This window comes from Achroia grisella, unplaced genomic scaffold (genome assembly GCF_030625045.1).
Source record: "Achroia grisella isolate CSIRO2021 unplaced genomic scaffold, CSIRO_AGI_Agris_v1 utg452, whole genome shotgun sequence".
NCBI lineage: Eukaryota > Metazoa > Arthropoda > Insecta > Lepidoptera > Pyralidae > Achroia > Achroia grisella.
The window spans coordinates 1,753,897-1,774,433 of NW_026712864.1; the positions used below are offsets into that span (position 1 = coordinate 1,753,897).

The 20,537-nt window shown below is 33.9% G+C and overlaps 1 protein-coding gene across 2 annotated transcripts; it reads right to left on the reverse strand.

Annotated features, from left to right (window-relative positions):
• Nucleotides 1-41: 41 nt before the first annotated feature.
• On the reverse strand, nucleotides 42-20,502 carry LOC131845083 (chromodomain-helicase-DNA-binding protein Mi-2 homolog). 2 transcript variants are annotated; one of them, XM_059194105.1, is made up of 21 exons: nucleotides 20,338-20,502; nucleotides 19,846-19,916; nucleotides 19,090-19,212; nucleotides 18,117-18,261; nucleotides 15,586-15,731; nucleotides 12,148-12,324; nucleotides 11,689-11,835; nucleotides 11,044-11,199; nucleotides 10,382-10,507; nucleotides 9,873-10,048; nucleotides 9,161-9,284; nucleotides 8,488-8,637; nucleotides 7,900-8,069; nucleotides 7,412-7,586; nucleotides 3,795-6,902; nucleotides 3,336-3,674; nucleotides 2,708-2,902; nucleotides 1,968-2,130; nucleotides 1,278-1,423; nucleotides 732-786; nucleotides 42-311 (listed from the first exon to the last, which is right to left on the reverse strand). In XM_059194105.1, the coding sequence occupies exons 1-20, from the start codon at nucleotides 20,372-20,374 to the stop codon at nucleotides 778-780; spliced, it is 5,883 nt and encodes a 1,960-aa protein (XP_059050088.1). In that variant the 5' UTR covers nucleotides 20,375-20,502; the 3' UTR covers nucleotides 42-311; nucleotides 732-777. The 2 variants fall into 2 exon arrangements, with proteins under 2 accessions (XP_059050088.1, XP_059050087.1); XM_059194104.1 differs by having other exon boundaries at nucleotides 11,641-11,835.
• Between the last annotated feature and the right edge of the window lie 35 nt (nucleotides 20,503-20,537).

The window sequence follows — 20,537 nt, forward strand, 5'->3', positions numbered from 1 at the left end:
CTTTTATTTGTAGTCTCTGTCATATAAATAATAACAACATAATCACTTAATTGTATGGTTTATTAATTTTTCATTTTTGGTTGATTAAAAATAAAGAATTCATAGTTCATAAGTCCACAATCACTTACACATAACAAGATTCATACAGATCAGGATGAAATAAATAAAATTGTGAGAGTTCTGCTTTAAAATGACGTATATGTTACCTAACTGCACTAATCACTAAAGTTATCACTCCAAACCCGAGGTGGAACAGGAATCTTGGAAAGCTTACATCTAACATATTCTTCTAAGTGACCGCTATCCACTCACTGTAACAAAATATTCATATTATTACTACAAGCCATTAAAGAATATAAACCTATAGTACAAACTAATACATAATAGGTTAATTGCACAAGAAATCGTCAATTGCCGAGTTATAGTAAGTAAACTGTGACATGAAAATACTAGATTATTTATTGTAGCCACTCAACTCAGCAAGGCCAGAAAACAATCACATCTCTTGTCAGATTTTACTCATTCTTATTACCTTTCAGTCTCCAAAACAACAATGCATGCTTAAAAAGAAAGATAACCAAGTAGAAACAATTATATTTGCACATGTAGGATACTTTGGATAGTAAATTAATATAGTAATTGAAAAAAAATCTTAAGAATATGGGCTAAATATTTTTTTATTATATTAATATTTAAAAATAAATTATAAATATATAAATAAATAAACATACCTGTAAGTGTGTCAAGTTGGAATAAGATGTAATAAGTTATGCAGGCTTATGATTTCTGTAATAGAAAAATTACTATTAGTCAAAGTAAACTATTATTTAATTAATTTGTTTCAAAATTAAATACCTAATATATATAAACTAGTGTTAGACTCAATAGAATTTATTCAATATCTATATAGGTGAACCACTATAGTATATTACGATATAAGTGCATTATGTATAAAACACATGAGGCGAAATTTCAGCCCGTGTCCAGGTTTTTGGCATAAGGCGTTGAGGTGATATATAGTTGTTGTTGGCTTCCGAATTATGTTTTAATATCTTTGTTTTTTTTTTATTTTAAATAAACTCAGTAATAAAACTGTTGCATTCGCGCCGTTTTAAATGTGTACGCTGCCAGAAATTGTATCAACAGCCAGCTGATTTGAAATCATATTAGGTAAATTTAGAACTATGAACATCTAAAAACAACTACAGAACTTTAATATATGTTGTACCTATTATAAAATGAGACTTCTGTCACTAAGCGTGTATGAATGATCTTACATTAGAAGATCCAGTGGAGGCGGGCTGCCCGGGCACGGAGTACTGCGGCCGGAAGTTTGAGAAGTTGGCGGCGGCGGCAGCGGCCGGCGAGAAGCCGGGCAGGCTGCCGCCCGACTGGAACCCGCCAGGGAACTGGGGCATTTGCGCTACAAAACACAAATATAGGTTACAACAACCCTTCATGATTTTTAGGTATGCGGGTATATTACAATATCATAATATTTAATCATGTCTCCATTTTTGAGTCATATAATAATAATAAATAAAAATCCCTAGACAATTAACTTAACGCCATCTAGTCCCACCGTAAGCAGAGCTTATGTTATGGGTACCAATAGACAAGTAATACAAATACTTATATATATTTGCAAATACATACATAATATACATAGAAAACACCCAGACCGATACAAACAGAACATATTCATGAATACAAATGTTTGCATTTTAATGCGAAGATGACAATCCCATCTTACTTATCAACATGAAACACACGCGCGATTGAATATAAAAAATGTTAAATACAATGCCCTCACGCTTATGTGCGCCAGCTTTTTCTGCGCTAAATCGTGCACTCTCCTAATCGCGCGTGTGTCGTGTAGGCAGCTAATGCAATATACATATCATTTTTTTTATTTATTATTACATATATTCGTGACCATGAGACATGATATACGAGTAACAACATACCAGCGGGCACAGGATTGCCAGCGGTGGCTGCGAGCCGCGATAGTATAGATCGCTCGGACATCTGCAGCCGCTGAGCTACGGGCGGGATGCGCGCCAGCGTCGCCGGCAGTCGGGACACGTCCGATTTCATGTCCGACAACAGCTCCTCCAACTGGTTCAGCACCTGATTGTACATTGTTATATGACCCATTAAATATAATCTATTTTTCCATAATTAATTCCTCCTATATTGTCTTTAAGTAGCACAGATAATTATATAAAATACAGAGTGAAAGCTTTTCACCCATATTAATTTTGTTGTTGTATAAAAACACTAGGCAATAAAAATGATCTTTATTTAGATTTTGCAACCAACCAACTCTGGACTACTCATAGTATAGCCATAGTCTAAAATGAGACAAGCTATGGGTATTAAACAACTGATAGACATAATTAAATACTTTTTGGATTTGCATATATAATACCTATACCTATATATTACAGAAAGTCTGAAGCCAATACATATATACTAATGAATACAAATATTTTTGTTCTGTGGATATCCAATCCGCGACCACTGTAAAGTAAGGCAGTGGCCTAAACCGGTACACAATTGAAGTCCTTAATACTGTCGATAATATAGTTTAAATCCTTATTCTATTATATTTTTTTCATATTATTATTGCAATTATTTGGCATTAGGGAATAGTACATCCAATAGATATGTGGAGGTCAAAGAATATTAATGAGGTATCAGTTACCTTGTGTAGCACCGCGTTTGCGGGCTTGTTCCCAGCTAGCGACTCCTTGCTGAGGTGTTGGTGGGACTCGGCGAGACATTCGACTTCGGCGAAGCGCGCATTGAGCGACATGGCCGGATGGTTAGGGTCCTGGGTCAGGTTCAGGTACGCCGCTCGTCGCAGTTGCTCTTCAATAACCAGCGCTTGTTCCAGAAGCTTTTAAGAGGATAATGTGGTTGTAAATATTTAACATCAAACATGTAAATAAATGTAGTGCTTGGAAGCATGAAAGGTCCTTCATGCTTCCAAGATTGCAAATAATGGTAGCTTGAAAATAAAATTTTTAGAATTTCTAATTAGTATTTATTTATTCCACGACCTGCAGAGATAATAGACTATTATCTAAACTTCATATCAGTGCCGTCCAGTAACTACATGTAATGTAGATGCAATTGATTGGCAATTATCTACTATTTGAAAAGAAGTAAAAGTAAAGGGATTTATTGTATAAGTTCGTTCCATCAACTCAATCTATGTTTAATATCAAAACATCTGTATATTAAAGATTTATCTGTCTATCTATCTTTAATAAGATATCTGTATATGTATGAGACGATTGTTCCCTATGGAAACAATATAAAGTACAAACCTTAAAGCGCCTCGCGAGGAATTTATTTTTGATCTCCAAGAAGTTGCCTTTGCCGACGTCCATCTTGAAGGGTTCGTTGATGATTGCGAAGCGAAGGTCGTTCTGTATGTCCTGCCAGCGGCCGTAGCCGTGCGTGACAATACCAGCCAGCAGCCAGTAGTCGTGGCGACGGTGCCAGATCTCATACTCGCGGCCAGGTGCGGCTGCTCGCTCCTCGTTCAACCACAAAGTGTGGAGCTCGGTGAAACCACCATCAGCGATGTTGAACATGAATTTGCGCCGTTCCACTTTCATATCCTCCTCCTCTTTGACCAGAACGACATCGTCGTCATCCTCCTCCTGAATTTATAATCGAAAATGTATAACGACATACATAATATTACTTCATGCATGTGAACAAACTAGACAGAAATGTACTGGCATAAGTTAAGTAAAAGAAGAAAGACTTTGATATCTCACCTTCTTTTCATCCTTAGGCTTCTCAGAAGCTTCAGATTCAGCCTTCTCACTCTTAACATCTTCTTTCTTATCACCGTCATCTTTAACCTCCTCCTTAATTTTATCTGCTTCTTTATCTTCCGATTTCTTATCTTCAGATTTGTCATCTTCTTTGGGCGGTTCCTCGTCAACAGACATGCGCCGCTCTGGTTCCTTGGTTTCCTCTGGAACTTCTTTAGGTGAATCTTTTTCGTCCAACTTTTCTTCTTTTATGTCACTGGTATCCATAGGTTCATCCTTCAATTTAGTATCTTTGACCTCTGATTTGTCATCTTTAGATTCTTCTTTGTCATCCTTCTCTGATCCACCAGGTGTAGGTGCTTGTCCCGAAGCTTGAGTCAATTGCGTGGGCGCAGGCGAGGGTGCAGCCGACGTAATGGGGGTGGCAGTAGATGGCGCAGGACTTGCCGCCGCGCTTTCTCCCGCTGTGCCGGCTATCTTCACCGGTTCAACTGGCTTACGAATTAATTCCGGCATGCTATAATAACCATTAATATGCTCAAATTCTTGGACTTTCTTTCTTATTAAACTCATTACACCAATCCTCGTCAAGACATGCTGTCTGGAAAGACCTTCACGAGGCACGCCATCTGCAAACGTCTCGGCATTATCTGCTCCTGGTTCACACAAGTGCCGCATGAATAATGACACATACGCCTTGAAATTACGCTCTGATTTTCCTCTGAGATCTCTAACTAGCCACTGGGAATTAAAAGCATCTTGTGGCGGCATGCCATACCGCATAATAGCATTAAGGAAAGACTTCCTTTGCCTTGCATTAAAACCAAGTACTTCCATATTACCTCCGACTCGAGCAAGTAGCGGTGGTAACGGCCTATCTCTCTCTTCTCGTCTTTCAAGACGCCTCTTACTGCGACGACTAAGAAGATCCCCATTGTCGTTCTTTTCATCGAAATCATCATCTTCTTTATCATCCTCGCTTCCCTGTGAGTAATCTGAATTGAAATCAGAACCATTTTCTTGCCAAGTGCTATCTTCCCTATTTTCTGTTTGAACAACACTGCCGTCGTTATAATTAACTTGTTTACGTACTCGCTTGCCTTTACCTAATGTCCTGGCCTGATCTTCTTGGTGTTGTTCATAATGATGCCTGAGCAGTTTGATCCAGTAAGCAGGATCAGTATTTTCAGCCTCCTGTTTAATAATTTCTGTGTCCACTTCCTCTTCACCATCTCCTTCCTTTGTGGAATAACTAGCCACTTTGAATGAGCTAAGATACTCATTAGCCCAAGACTCCTTCTGTTCAATACCCTCCTTAGACCGATCAAGCAACTCTCCAACGGCTTTGTCATCATAATGAATTGCTTCTTCTTTCCCTTCCTCTTCCTTGAACAGTTCTTCTGTACCAAATCGCAGAATGTCGTCCAATTCTTGTTTAGTAAAATTAGCACCCTTTCCACCCATACCTGGCCGTACAACCAAATGTGTCAACATCATCTTTCTTTTAGCCACCTGTGTTACTCTTTCTTCAACACTATTACGTGTTACGAAACGATAAATCATTACTTTATTCGCTTGACCAATACGATGGGCTCGTGAAAACGCCTGAATGTCATTATGAGGGTTCCAGTCGGAATCATAAATGATAACAGTATCAGCAGTAGCCAAATTAATACCCAAACCACCTGCTCTTGTTGATAAAAGGAACACAAACTGTTGAGCTCCTGGGGCATTAAACCTATCAATAGCTTCCTGCCGAATTGTTCCAGTAATACCACCATCAATCCTCTCATATTTGTAACCCTCACCCTCGAGAAAATCTTCAAGGATATCCAACATTTTTGTCATTTGTGAAAATATAAGTACTCTGTGTCCTTGTTCTTTGAGCTGTTTCAACATTTTAGACATGAGTACAAGTTTTCCAGATGCTTTGATAAGAGCTTGAGTATCATAATTGCCATGTGGACCCAGAGGTGCTTCTTCAGCAGCTACAGGGAACAAGTAAGGGTGATTGCAACATTTTTTCAAGTCCATCATTACATTGAGAAGTGACACAGTTTGACCTCCACTTTTTGGGTTAAGGGCTTCATAATTTCTTGTTAAAATATACTTGTAGTATTTCTTTTGCATGGGAGACAGTTCAACACGTACAATAAACTCAGACTTAGTAGGCATATTCTTCAAGACGTCAGCCTTGAGTCGCCGCAGCATGTGCGGTCCTAACATTTCATGAAGCCTCTTTACTTGTTCCTCTTTAGACACATCTGCAAATTCATTCTGGAAAGCAGCCAGATCATTGAACTTATCTTTATTTAAGAAGTTCAACAAATGGAACAATTCCTCTAGATTGTTCTGTAATGGAGTACCAGTAAGTAGCAATTTGTAATTAATGTGATAACTAGCTAGCAACCTGAAGAACTTGGATTGATTACTTTTAAGCCTGTGAGCTTCATCTACAACGAGAACAGCCCAGTCAATTGAACCAAGGCAAGTAGAATCAATAGATATCAACTCGTATGATGTTAATAGTACATTAAACTTCACTTGTGACTTAATTTTAGAGGGTCTACCACCTCTATTAGCGCCGTCATCAAAAGTCAACTCATTTTCTCTTATAACGGCTCTAGAGTCCTTATCACCAACATATGTGATGCAGTACAAGTCTGGAGCCCATAGCTCAAACTCTCTCTCCCAATTAATGATTGTAGAAAGAGGAACAGAAACTAAAAATGGACCCTTGCAATGTCCCTCCTTAAACAGAGAATACAGGAATGTAACAGTTTGAATTGTTTTACCGAGACCCATTTCGTCAGCTAGAATAGTGTCAATGCTTTGGCCCCAAGAGTACCGTAACCAGTTAAGACCTTCCAACTGATATGGATGAAGCTGCATGCCAGTTTCATAAACAAATGGCGGCTGATCTTCATATTTCTTATTGAGGTTGGTCGCGGGGCGTTCCGGCGGCGGATTGTACTTTCTGGGTTTCATTTGTAAACCACCGCTGTTGTCATCATCGTCTATTACATCGCGATTCTTGCTTTTACGACCCACTTTTTTGCCTTTGCTGCCTTTCGACTTGCCTTCAGAGGTGATGAATGCACGCATGTCCTACAAACAAGTATAAAAATATTACACAAATGCAATGAAACTATCATCAACCTAAAGTAAACTATCATTATATACTGTTTTAAACTTGACGCGGTCATTATTTATACGTATAATTAGTAAAAATCACGGGATCTTACCACGTTTTATATTTATTTGTTGAGTTCCCGATATTTCGGTAGTGTTTCAACCACCATATATAAACTGAAGAACAGCGGGTAGATGGAAAATGAAATCTTTTTATGGGCAGACATATGCGTCATTTTCTTACTAATTATACGTATAAACTATCATTAAACTAAGGTTGATGAAGCAACTTTAGTTTAATACAAGCTTTTCCTCTTCAATATAAGCTTCTAAATTATAATAGTATGAACCAATGAAGCTAATCAATTTGGGATACGGGAGAATTGTGTGCTATATCAGATATTCTGCAGGTAAATTTAGAAGGTTTTTTATATTAAGGATTTCTTAAAATTAATATACTGCCCATCAACCATTCAAAAATCTACCTGATAGTACTCCATGGCGGTCTTGAAACCGGGAATATCCTCAGTCTCCGCCTCCCAGGTGGCCTGGTCGTATGAGAGGTCCCTCCACTTAACCAGATAGTATGTGGTGCCATCACGAGATGTGCGGTGGTTGATCACACGATGTACAACCAACCACTCAGGTTTCACGCCATATCTGAAACATCATAGCACATTGTTGCATTAATGTATTATGTGGATTAATTAATTCCTCACATGTTAGTTTAAATTTTATACATGTCAAAATATTATTTATATTGTTACAAAATCCTGTTTTACATTACTTTTAACAGAATCATATAAATAAATATATATATATTACATGCTTGTAATAAAAACTTTTTGGGGAAGGCCTTTGTTTGAACTTGAGATATTATAGCTTTAAATTGGAATAGTAAATCAATAGGCCAAAACGGTCTCAAACTACTATTATTATTTAATTGCACTAAAGGCTATAAGCCCATACTCACTTGTAGTATTTCTCCTCAAGTTCGTCGTTGTCGTGGTCCTGCGACTGTTTGTCTTTGAGCCGCTTGAGGCGACCATCGCGTTCGTCCAGAGGCTCCTCCAGCTTGGGAGGCTCCTCAGGATCAGATTTCCGCATGCAGTACCGGTACATAAGCGGATGAAACACGTCCAGCTGTTGGCGTACTGTTTCATTAGATAACGGACTAACAAAATTGGCTAAAGATTGTACAAGTGAAAGAGTGTTTCTATTTATGACGCTATTAATATAAAAACAGTAATCATATTGCTTAAATGGTTATGTAAATTAATAATCTATACCTTTATCAATAAAACTTAAATGTGATACAATAATTTTGGTGCACCTATGGTGTTTTATAAACAAATTCCCTTTTTATTACTGGTATTGTTATTCAGGAGTATCTAAAGAAATTATAGAATATGCAATGATTATTCTACAATAATTAATATATAATATACATTATATTAGCTGAAAAATTAATAAGAACATATCATAATGATTAACATTAAATGATTATGATATGCTCTTATAGTCTAATAATATGCGTCTGACTTATATTATATATACTGACCTGAATTTCCGATATCCAACTGCAGTGCCAATATGACTTCTCGTGCCATTTAACAAAGAACTCTCGGGCGCGAGGCGCCTTAGACTTAGACGACTCTTCTTTCCAGCGCCACGTCAAAATCTTTGCTACCTTGCCGTCCAAAGGAGGACACTGGAAAACAAATATTAATATTATTACATTTGTTATTTCATAATTATCCAATATATTCTGAAAGTACTTTTCAAAAAACTAAACTTACAGAGGAAAGCCTGTATGACTAAAACTGTTACTTGAATAAAAATTTTGTATATAATTATTATATTATACAATCTTCAATATAAAGCAAGACATCTATACCTGTATATGTAAAGTTTAAAAACTAATATCATAACAATGATATTAGTTTTTAAACTTTTACATATAAACATTTACATATACAAAAGATCTGTCATTAATCAAAGCTAATATACAAATTACTGAGATTATGAATGACATAAGTGGCTAAAATGTTCTACATAAAAAAATGTTTTTATGTTTGAGTTGAAATAGTATAATGACCGGCTATCTGTATTTTTATACTAAAAACTTGTAAATTTTTTTTACAAGTTTTTAGTATAAAAATACAAACAAAATATATGACAAATTTTCAATATTTAAATTAATGTCAAATAATATTATTTTTCAAGTTACTTACACTACATCGTGGACATTTCCAGTCCCCATCAGGCACCTCGTCAAGTGGTGGGTTTAGACAGAACCGATGGTATGCAGAAGGGCAAGAATCACAACACAATAGTTCACCGCCATCTTTGCAAATCCTGTAATTATAGGCATATCACTGTAATAAATACATTCATACTGTCAGACTTATAATATAAGTGTATGTTTGTCTGTTTTTTACCTTGTCACAACTAAACCGTTGAAGATAGATTGTATAACTGGGCGATTATTTATATTTCTATGTTAATCTTTAGTTATTTATCTTTACTATATACATATTTCAAACATGCACAATGGCTCAGATGAGAGACTAATGTGTTACAGGTAAAAATGTAAAGTAACGTAAAGCTTGTACAAAATGTATACATATAACAGAAACCTATTTCAGTCACATATACATTCTTGCAAATAAAATTTTTGCATCAAATGGTTTGACAATACCAAACAATCCAAGTATAATATTCAGAACAATTTTATTATAGATAAATTAATCACATCGATATTGTAAATGAGTAAGCAATTATACATTATACACATTATCAATATACAATAGTTAAAGGGTTTTAACACACATTATTTTATGGTAAATAAAGGTATTCACCTCCATTTAATTATATTAGTATTGTTTACCAAAATGCGAAAGTTAAAAATAAGTATTACTTTTGATACATTTTGTCATGACTCACCTACAGAACTCCTGGTGCTCGTCGTCATCGTCCTGGTCCTGGTTGCCCTCGGCCTCGCAGTGCGGACACGACCAGCGCCCCTCCGGCGTCTCCTCGAGCTCGGGCTCCAGGCACACCAAGTGGTAAGCGCGTGGGCACGTGTCGCACAGTATAATTTCGCCGCCTTGTTGACATACCTTATAAGAAATATTTTTTTTTTAAAACTGTGTGTGACAAATATGGACATATATAAAATAGACTCCCTGGCTACTATACTAATAGCATATAGACTATGTGAATTTGGACTGATTTTTGTGAAAGATTTTCGCAAATGATTAGTAACAACAAAACAATGATAAACAGAAACTAAAATTAGTTTTTCTTAGTAATTAATATCTACACCATTATTTTAAAGGTAGTGGATTTTGTTACAGGGAAAGTAAACTTAGAAACCGGTTTACTAAGAAAAACGAATTTAAGAGTTTATAAATTTTTCTTTTCTTATTATTGATAAAATAAATTTTACTCACTTCACAGTAATCCTGGTGTTCCTGTTCACCTTCAGCACCATCTGGAAACTTATTGGTTGTCTTCAGTTTCCTTCTCTTCTTGCTCTTATTTCCGATTTTAGTCTTTGCTTTCTTCTTCGGTACTTGCTGTAAAATATATTAATTTCGAATTTTACATGGTACAAGTCACATTGTTAATATATAAAGTATATATATATAATAAAAATTCAAGGGCCAAGCATACTTTGGTTTGTTAGCTATCTTTCGGTTAAAAGTGAGATAATCCAGTAAAATTAGAGGATAAGATCCATGACATCTTAGTCCTCCAGTATGTATCTCCAATGAATTAGTTGTGTCATGGACGTCACATGACAATGTAATATCCGTAGTGGTAATGCACAACGGCCCAAATGAGAGGCTAATTGCAGAGAATATAGGAATATCCTATAATATATAATAGGAATACCACTACGGATAATGTAATGTTGACTCTCCACATTACATTATCTGTAGTGGTATTCCTGTACACAGGCAATAGTTACCACTTAGAATCAGTTGTGCCGTTAGCTTGGTTGTCATTCAAATTACAAAAAAGAATTTTAGAATATATTTTTTTAATACATTGTTTGTAATCCTAAACAAATATGTATCTATTTTTATAGAATCATATCATACAAACATACCGGTGCATTAGGGTCTTCTTCTTTCGGCTGAGCACCTTCCTCAGTAGGGGCGGCAGTCGATGCGGAAGGCTTAGGCTCTTCTGCTTCGGCCAGCATCTGCTCGAACTCCGCGTCCGAGTCTGTGTTAGCACCCGCACTGCCTTCTGGTTCTTCCTCCTTCAATTATAAGAAAGATCTCAATATTATAACATGTATTAAAGACTTCATATGGAAGTTTAAACAGATAGTTGAGAAGTTTCTTCAACTGTCTTAAAAAACATGAACATGTTAAGTTTTACTGCTTAAATCTATTTAGTGGTTTTAAGGCCCACAAAAATATAACAGCAAACTTTTTATTTGAGGTGGATAGAAAATTTATCGAGTAAGGCAAGGGATTCGCTCCAATTGATTTATTTATAAAAGTTGTGGAAATGTGGCGCAGACAATCTGTAGCAACTGCAGATAGTATAATATAGAAGTGAATATTTAGTAATTATATTAAAGACAATTTCCATACTGCCATCAGATTGGTTATAACAAATACTTCAAATCAATTGTTCTGAATATTTTACACAAAGCAAGAATTTAATTAATGTAGTCACATATATGTGTACATACACTGCTTGTGCGCTTCCGCTTGCTGAACTTGATCTTAAGCGTGGGCACCTTAGGCTTCCGTCCGGGCTTCCCGCGCGGGGTGCTCCCGCTGCTGGGATGCTTGGGCTTACGGCCACGCTTGCGCGGCGCAGGGGTGCCTTCATCGCTTGCTTCCTCTTCCTCCTCTTCATCTTGTTCGTCGGCACCGTCTTCAGTCTACAATAAAAAAAATGGACATGATGAAAAACAACAATAAAAGCCGTACCACAAATGACTACACGATATGTATACAGAGTGAAAGCATTTCTGTTGGTGTTCATTCTGAAAAATTGTGTATTTTAATCGTACATGATAACAAACTAAGTATCGATATCACCATTTATATCTTTTGTGTAGTGACGTTTACCAATAACAAAATATACATTACTGTGACAGAATGATGCTATATTAAGTTATGATTACATTTAATTAAATTGCAATTATAAACAGATATATGTATATAGATAACAAAAAGAACACAGAACTCACCTTAACATCTTTAGGAGTTCGGGCAGACTTTCCCTTGCCACCATATTCAGATGCTGTAGAGGTGTTAGTATTCTCTTCTGAACCTATATTCTGTGTGCCGCCGCCGAGATTGGGATTAGTCTCGCAAAACAGTCGCCATTTTGCTGCCACCAGCATCATCAGTTTTGATATCGGAACCTAATCGAAGATTTCAATGTGTCAGTATAAAGGATTACGTTCTATCGTCATTGAAATCTAATCATGAATATTATATTGAAATAAGTATAATTCTGTTTTTATTTACCACAGCCACATGATGCAGTGGTCTAGTGGTTCAGCACACTGCCATAATTCCTAATATCGCGGCTTAGATTCCTCGCAAAGTATAAACACAGATAACATAATATTACAGATACCCCATCCCATACAAGAAAATGGTTCCTTCCTAACTCGGGCTATTCTTCGGGCTATTTTATTTCGCCACCGTAGCCGCTAGATGTCGCTAGATCTGAAGCAGTTCGGATTACTAGTGGGTGCTTAGTAACAAAGCATGAAAATAGATGGCAGTCAATTCAGTCTACATGACATCTGTTTTGCAAAGATATGTATATAATAGATATGTAGGTAACTGTATCGTGTACCTCATTAGGGACGATTCAAGATTCAATGTAAATGTGTAGGTATAATATCGTTAGCCGACACTCTGCAGATATGGCGTATGTGCCAATATGTATATACCTATTATGTTATGGTTTATTTTACATTCCATGCCTATTTTTTTGATATGTTGTAACGCGTCTGCGCTATACGTATAGCCTGATTTTGATACGTTTATACTCGTACGTATCAAAATTGGGCTATACGATTTTTTATTTCAATCGTTATATGTATGAGACTGATTTTAGCTACAATTAATTTACTGGTATATACCTCATGTATTCTACGATGTACCCCTCTTTTACCTAATGAGAATTCCGCTATATCTTATATATAAATTTTGTATCACAGTGTTAGTTGCCATATTTCTCCCACATTTTGATGAAATTTGATATGTATGCCAGGTCTGAGGTAGGGTTGTTATCTATTTTTTATACCCCTAAGTCATAGGGGTGGCCTACCCCGAAAAAATATTTTTTTGTATTATGGACAATTTTTTATTTATTTATAATGTTACATTGAAAATACATACACGCCTAAATTTTCACCCGTCTTTCACCAACCCCTATTTTTAATAGTGATATTCTTACAAATATTATAAATGCTAAAGTAACTCAGTCTGTCTGTTTGTCTCGCTTTCACGCCAAAACTACTGAACTGATTTAATTGAAATTTGGTAGACAGATAATGTAGACCCTGAGAAAGGCTACTTTTTAATGCGAAAAAGTATTGAAAGGGGAAATGAAAGGCTATATGAGGATATCGTAATTTTTAAAGTCAGATCTTGTAAGATTAAGTGAACAGGGTCGGTCTAGGTTTTTCATTATTAGAAATGTGTAACGGGGTAACACGTTATTTAGTGCGAAATTGTGTATATTACAACAAAATTTAACGAGAAAATATTATAATGATGTCACTGAGACACTCATTGCCTTACTACTATATCGTCCGTTAGTCGCGAACTTTCTGGAAACACGAGAGGCGCGCTCCTATTGGTCGGTCGGCGCGGTTACCGCGCGTAGATGAGTAGATGAGGTAGGCGAGTCTCACGGCGCCGCAGCGTAAGTACTTACTATACATACGTAGTATACATATGGGTGTTACAAATGTTTTTATTACGAGTAATATTACTCTGTTATCTAAGCAAGTAATGTGTGCTTATTTTGAACTTGATAACATTCTGAATTACTCGTATATCTTTCAATATCTTTAGCGGTATAAACCAGGTTATGTACTACTACTAGTATTGTTAGTGAGGGATAAAGTTGATGAACAAAAATAAAACAATATTCGTATTAAAAATATATTCATCTAATATTTTTGGCATTATTTTTAAGTTTCTTCCAAATACAAGGGGTCTGACATGGGGTGTTATATACCTACATTAAAAGATACTTTTTGAAATGTACGAAATGTATGTACCTACATTAAAAGATAATTTTTGACATGTATGAAATGTATGAAAGAAATGTATGTACCTACATTAAAATATAATTTTTGAAATGTATGAGATGTATGAAAGAAATGTATATACCTACATAAAAAGTTCATTTTTGAAATGTATGAAATGTATGAAAGAAATGTATGTACCTACATTAAAAGACAATTTTTGACATGTATGAAATGTATGAAAGAAATGTATGTACCTACATTAAAATATAATTTTTGAAATGTATGCACCGTACAATAACAATACACGTTAAACATCATACCACAGAGTCATACGCAAGTTAAAAACAAACTGCTATGATATTAATGAGAAAGGAAAATCAACTTTATGGTATTCGAGTTAGGGTCGATTTCTCTCTTTTTTTTAAATACTATTTTAATCTTACCAGTTGCCAGTATTCGAAGACAGCTACGATTCGTACTGGATATTTTAAATTATTATGGAATCGATTTTTTAGTACAAATGTAAATAACCAACGACACTAATAATGTACTACTATATTCCGTTCTTTGAAACGGAACACTGCTATAATACAAAATAATGAAAATTTACTGTTCACAACGACTCATGAAAAGCATCATCGAATAATGCGCTGTAATAAAATCCTGTTATCGATTATTCAAAAAAATCGATAATACATGTATTTATTTTTAATATGACAACACTTCATACATAAGTATTATTGGAAATAGTATTACTTGCTTGTTCGGCTATTTTTAATTTACTTAAAAATTTTTTATATGTTTAATTTACAATAATAATATATTAAGTGCTTATTATTGGAAAATATAAAAAAGACATTTAATTAGGCCGATACAAATGACGACAATGCCATCTATGAAAGCATTTTGACAACATTGAGCCCCATATTAGCACTGATTAAAGTGTAATTAAGTACTGGAAAATAACAAAATGAGTAAATATATGAAAATTACTTTTCTAAACGCATTATTTCATTTTAACATGGATATATAACTTTTTAAAAATTGATTAAACATTTTTGAAAACACAGTTTTGTTTTTTAAAACGTTTGCAAAACTATGAAGAATTCCATCGATACCAATCACGCCATCTATATGCAACTTTTAGCAATAATAATGGCTACTTCCTCATTGAGTGCCACTGGTATAAACATTTGTATTCATGAATATGATTGTTTGTATTAGTCTGGGTGTTCTCTATGTATATTAAGTATTTACAAAAAAATGTATACAAGTATATTCGGTTATATAAGTTGTCTAGTTCTGCTTAGATTGGGACTAGATTGCGCTGTGTGAATTGTCATGGGATTATTATTATATCATTAGCCAACAATTCACATAGGTTAAACTAAGAAAATACACAAGACATACCTTAGGGTTTTCCTTCACAAGCATGGGACGTACATGCTGCTGAAATAACTTGTAAGATGTAAGGTTCTCGAAGTCTGCATCTGTGTATTGTATGTCGACATCTGCGAGGCCGAAAGAGGAACATACCTCTTCTACTGTGGGCATACCTGTCAATACAAAGACTACTATTACAATCTTAGCTTAGGTATAGCCAAAATATTGTATAAAAATATTTATTCATTCATTCATAATTTATGAGCGACACTCTTGTCGATGGAGCTCTTGCGACTTTCCACGATGTTCTATCATGCTCTTTACACGTTGATAAAACAAAATTATAGTTCCTTTGATTTTGATTTGATTGTTCTATCAACATTTAAAAATATTTATAGAACTTTGATAAAGTTTTATTATTAAAAAATACAAAGTTATACAGCATGGAATTAAAAATGTAAAAATACAAAATCAGCGATATAATGTAGTTATAGTCTGTCCCAATTATCTTCATATGTTGCAACCTGAGTTATATATGGGAAATAAAGTAAATAAGATTGTTAAGACTGTATACCTAGAACAAATTGAACTACAAAATAATTGTTAAGCTGGGCATAGCAAAGATAGTCACAACACATTTAAACTCAATTTCTTTATCCACCAGTATCAATTCTTTGATTATTGTGAAACTCAATATTTTACAATACATGTATTTGTTTAATTGGGTAAATTGTTGAGAACCTTTTTTTTCATAATACATATATAGAGATAGGTATAATCTTAATTCAAAACAATTCATACATTATATATTACTCGTAAATTACTTCAGATTTAATACTAGCTGTTCCCGCGACTTCGTCCGCGTGGAATTTATCTTTATTTTTCTAAAATGAAAGATTTTTTCTAAAATAAAAGTAGCCAGTAACTAAGGCTTCTATGACATCAGCTACCTGCCAAAAAATAGTCCCGTCAAAATCGGTACAGCCATTTCAGAGATTAGCCAGAACAAACAGACAGACAAAAAATTAAAAAAATGTTATTTTGGTATATGTACCGTATTTATATTCATATGCAAGTAGTAAAAAACTGTTATTTCAACATTACAAACAGACACTCTTAGACACTTTTTATGTATTGATGTATAGATGAATAAATTACTTCAGATTTAGATGGTTTATTGAATAAAAAATATAATTTTATTTATTTACTTGAAAAGTATACTAACAGACGAATGTAGTGGAAGACTAATACATAATGCATTTGCTTTTTTTATAAGTATAAAGCTATATTAGCTGATATTTCTGATAGAGACGTGAGGATTACAATCTGATTTCAATCTTAACTCATGTCATATGTGGTTTTATTATCCAGGTCAGAAAAAACAATGCAATGCTTCGTAAACATGCAATTATTGTATATATGCAATAATAAATTACATTAAGAAAAAATAATTCATTTGGGAAATCAACTGTAAAGTCGATTTAAAAATTGCATTGTAATCTAGTGGTCCTTTTATGAAAAAGTAACAAATTCATCTTTACAAACTTTCCCTTTTGTTATATATTATAGTAAGTTGTATATGGTGTGATATTAATGTATGTAGGCGATGATTGTCCCATTCCATAAGGTTTCATTTCTGGAGAATCTTTTTTATCATTTCCTTTTTATAAAAGACATTTTGTACTATGTTTTCAAACATTTAAAAGGCATTAAATTTAATAACAATGTAAAGTCATTTAAGATGTAGTTGTGACATCAAAATAGGTAACGGTGATATCGAAAGTTCATCGCACTCTTGACCTTGAAGACTTGAATACAAGCCAAGTGCTTAGATTCAAACAATTACTATAGCTATTATGTGTGTATACATTCTCATTGGAAACAGCAATGGGATACTAATATTTAAAATACTTTATGGACTAGCCGCGCCCGCGACTTCGTTCGCGCGAGTTATACTGACCTGGACTAAATAAAGAAAAAATATTTAATAAACTAACCTAAAAAGCCAAAGGAAAAGGTTCATCGTTCTAGTTTCAAAAATGACGATAGTCCATACAAAGTTTTATCCCCTAATTTATTTAACCCCTTTAAGATTTTTATAATTTTTTAATTCAAGCTTGAAACTTTAAATAATACAGCCTTTCCCACCTAGGAAGAAAAATATGTCATGAATGGTAATTTATGAAGGTGGCAGGGCATATTATTTAATATTTATTTATTTATTATTCAAATTTCTTTGGGAGAAAAGGGTTCAGTTAAAATGTCTGTATGTAATTTCAAATTGTCAACTTCACTAACCAAAAATTAATTAGACATTTTATTTGACCGGACGGGACTTCAACTTACAGATAGCCAATGTTATAAGGAGTAACTTAAAATACTTTTATTTAATAATTTAGATATTTCCACACAGACGTAATTGTGGATAACAGCTAGTCCTATTATACATATAATCAAATGTAACCTATTTAATAATTACGAAATATAGCATTATATTATAATATAAGCATTATTTTTTTACATAATGAACTAACATATTATTTGATGTCAACACTTACCAGATCCCGTATCGGATGCTGCTGGAGTTACAGGTGTACTGTGCTTACTACCTCGGCCTTTCCGAGATTTTTTTCCTGAGGACATTGCACTGAGCGCATAGTCACTATCCCCCTCCGCCTCAATTTCAAGGCCAAACTCATCATCCTAAATAAAATAAATATTATTAATAACTAATGAATGCAATGGTTAGGACCTGTAGGTAATAGGCGTGTAGTAAGACAGGAAAAGATGGTCTGACAATATTAAAATATAGCAGGAAAAATAAGATTGTTGTTATTTTGTATGTATCAGCAAGTTGGAGGTTTTTACCCACACAGGACCATACACATACAAGCAAAATTAAATATTTGTATTATTTAAAACTATAAATGTAAACTATAATAAAAGGGGAACTAAAGCTAAATAATAATTAATAAATAATGAGAAAACCTTAAACATCAGGAGAATAGTTTTCAAGAAATCATAATGTGTTCTTCGGGCATATAATACTTAAGTTGTTATATTTTAATACTAATAATCATTCTTTCTTAATTAAATTAGTTTTGTTTAACCATAGATAACCATCTCCACAACGCTTTGATTATTTAAAAAAAATAATTAAAGATTTTTTAATCACATGAAAAGGTTTTTATTAGCAGGAATAGACAACTTTACTTTAAATCAGTAGAAATATTTCTTGAATTTTTGACTACATATAATTTATTTTTGGGTTTTTCTAAGTGAACACTTAGAAAAAATATATAATATTACTTTACTAAATAATTCAATATGTTTGTGATAGTAGTTATTCAGTTATTTTTTACTGAAATGACAACCAATATTTCATAGTATTTGGGTGGTATGAGTAATTGATTTATTATATTTGATAGTGTTAGAACAACAACTTTGTAAAAACATACTGCTATAATAACTCACAATTGAATTATAAATATTCTTACTATTAATATAGGTATAACTATTTAATATACTAACTTCTTCACTCTCATTTTTCCTCTTCTTCTTTTTCTTTCTGCCCTTTTTGTCTTCTCCTCTAGCCTTCCTCTTCTTTCCTTTCTTTTTTTTTCTACCATCTTCAGGTGAATAATCCTCATCCTCCTACAAAAATATACACTTGTAAAAAATTATAAATTATATAGAATATAATTCTATAAAATAAATCTATAATACACCATATTGCTCATGTATATTTTAAGGAAATTGTAACTGATCTTTCAGCATACAACTAAGTAGACTTTGTGTAATTTATAATCGAACAATACAGATTCTTATTATAAAAATAAACAAATGTTTATAAACATTTCAAATCATATGTTATTATTTCTATTATTAAAATCATGGGTTGGAATCATCAAAAACCATGGATGGAATATTCAATCTTTATTAATGTGTATCTGTGAGATATTGTATTCTCAATATTTAACTGATGTTACATGTGATGTTTATGAAGGCATAATATTATGAAATTATCACCTCAATACATCAAGAATATGTTATATAATTACAAGTGTTTTACTATACACCTATGGGATAGTACAGGTAGATATTTTTTGTCATCAAAAGATCAAAGAAAGTAAACTGATGGTAAGTAAACATTAAAGCAAAACATGAATAATAAATAAACATTACATACTATTAGCTTAGACTGAGCAAGTGATGTTGTGTTGGATATTTAGTAGGTAAAATAGATAGTTAAATATATAAGATATTTGTGGTTATATTTTCATTTACCTTTGGTGGAGCTTCATCACTTTCTCCAGAGTTCTCATTTTGACCCTCGCCTTCTTCCACGTCCTCGTCGCCTGCAAGTTCACAATAAACTGGTCAATCTACTTCAAACACGATTTACACTTGACCATGAACCAGGAAACCACGAGGAGACACCTTTTAGCGCCACACATGCACACCTCACGGTAAGGTCACTAATCCCTTTGTTTGGCGGCGTCCATTTTGTTAAGTAGTAATGAGGGGATTTTGCATGTTCTTTTCTGTCACAAACTGCCACTTAAAATATATACAACCATGCAACAACAAATACGCCATTAAAGCACTGATAAACATGATCCTTGGTAATGTTTTGGTTTGTTTGTGCTAATTTATCAAATATTTAACATTTTGAAAGCCGAAATTTTCTATTCTTCTAATTGCTTATACCGCAAGTAAACACATGATACCGCTATTCGCGGTTTACCTATGACATACTAGCCAAATTAAATCATTTACCTGCAAAAGAACCGTCTACTTCATCATCTGAAGCCATTTAGATCACTATTTAACACTATCAGCACTAATGTGAAAGATTTTGGTCTAGAAAAGATAAAGGACGCGCAGTTTTTGCGACAAATGGTAATTAATTCAGAAATTGATGCCGCCGTCACCGAGAACTAGATAGACATGCTATCTCTTTCTACCGTAAATAGAAA

Excerpts from the sequence above, each read along its gene's own strand:
- LOC131845083 (XM_059194104.1), bottom strand. The coding sequence starts at position 20,374 with ATGGCTTCAGATGATGAAGTAGACGGTTCTTTTGCAG. Across the intron at positions 19,213-19,845 it reads GTGATGAAGCTCCACCAAAG|GAGGATGAGGATTATTCACC; the intron begins GTAAATGAAAAT and ends ATATTTTTGTAG. Across the intron at positions 8,638-9,160 it reads GGAAATGTCCACGATGTAGT|TGTCCTCCTTTGGACGGCAA; the intron begins GTAAGTAACTTG and ends TTTGTTTTCCAG.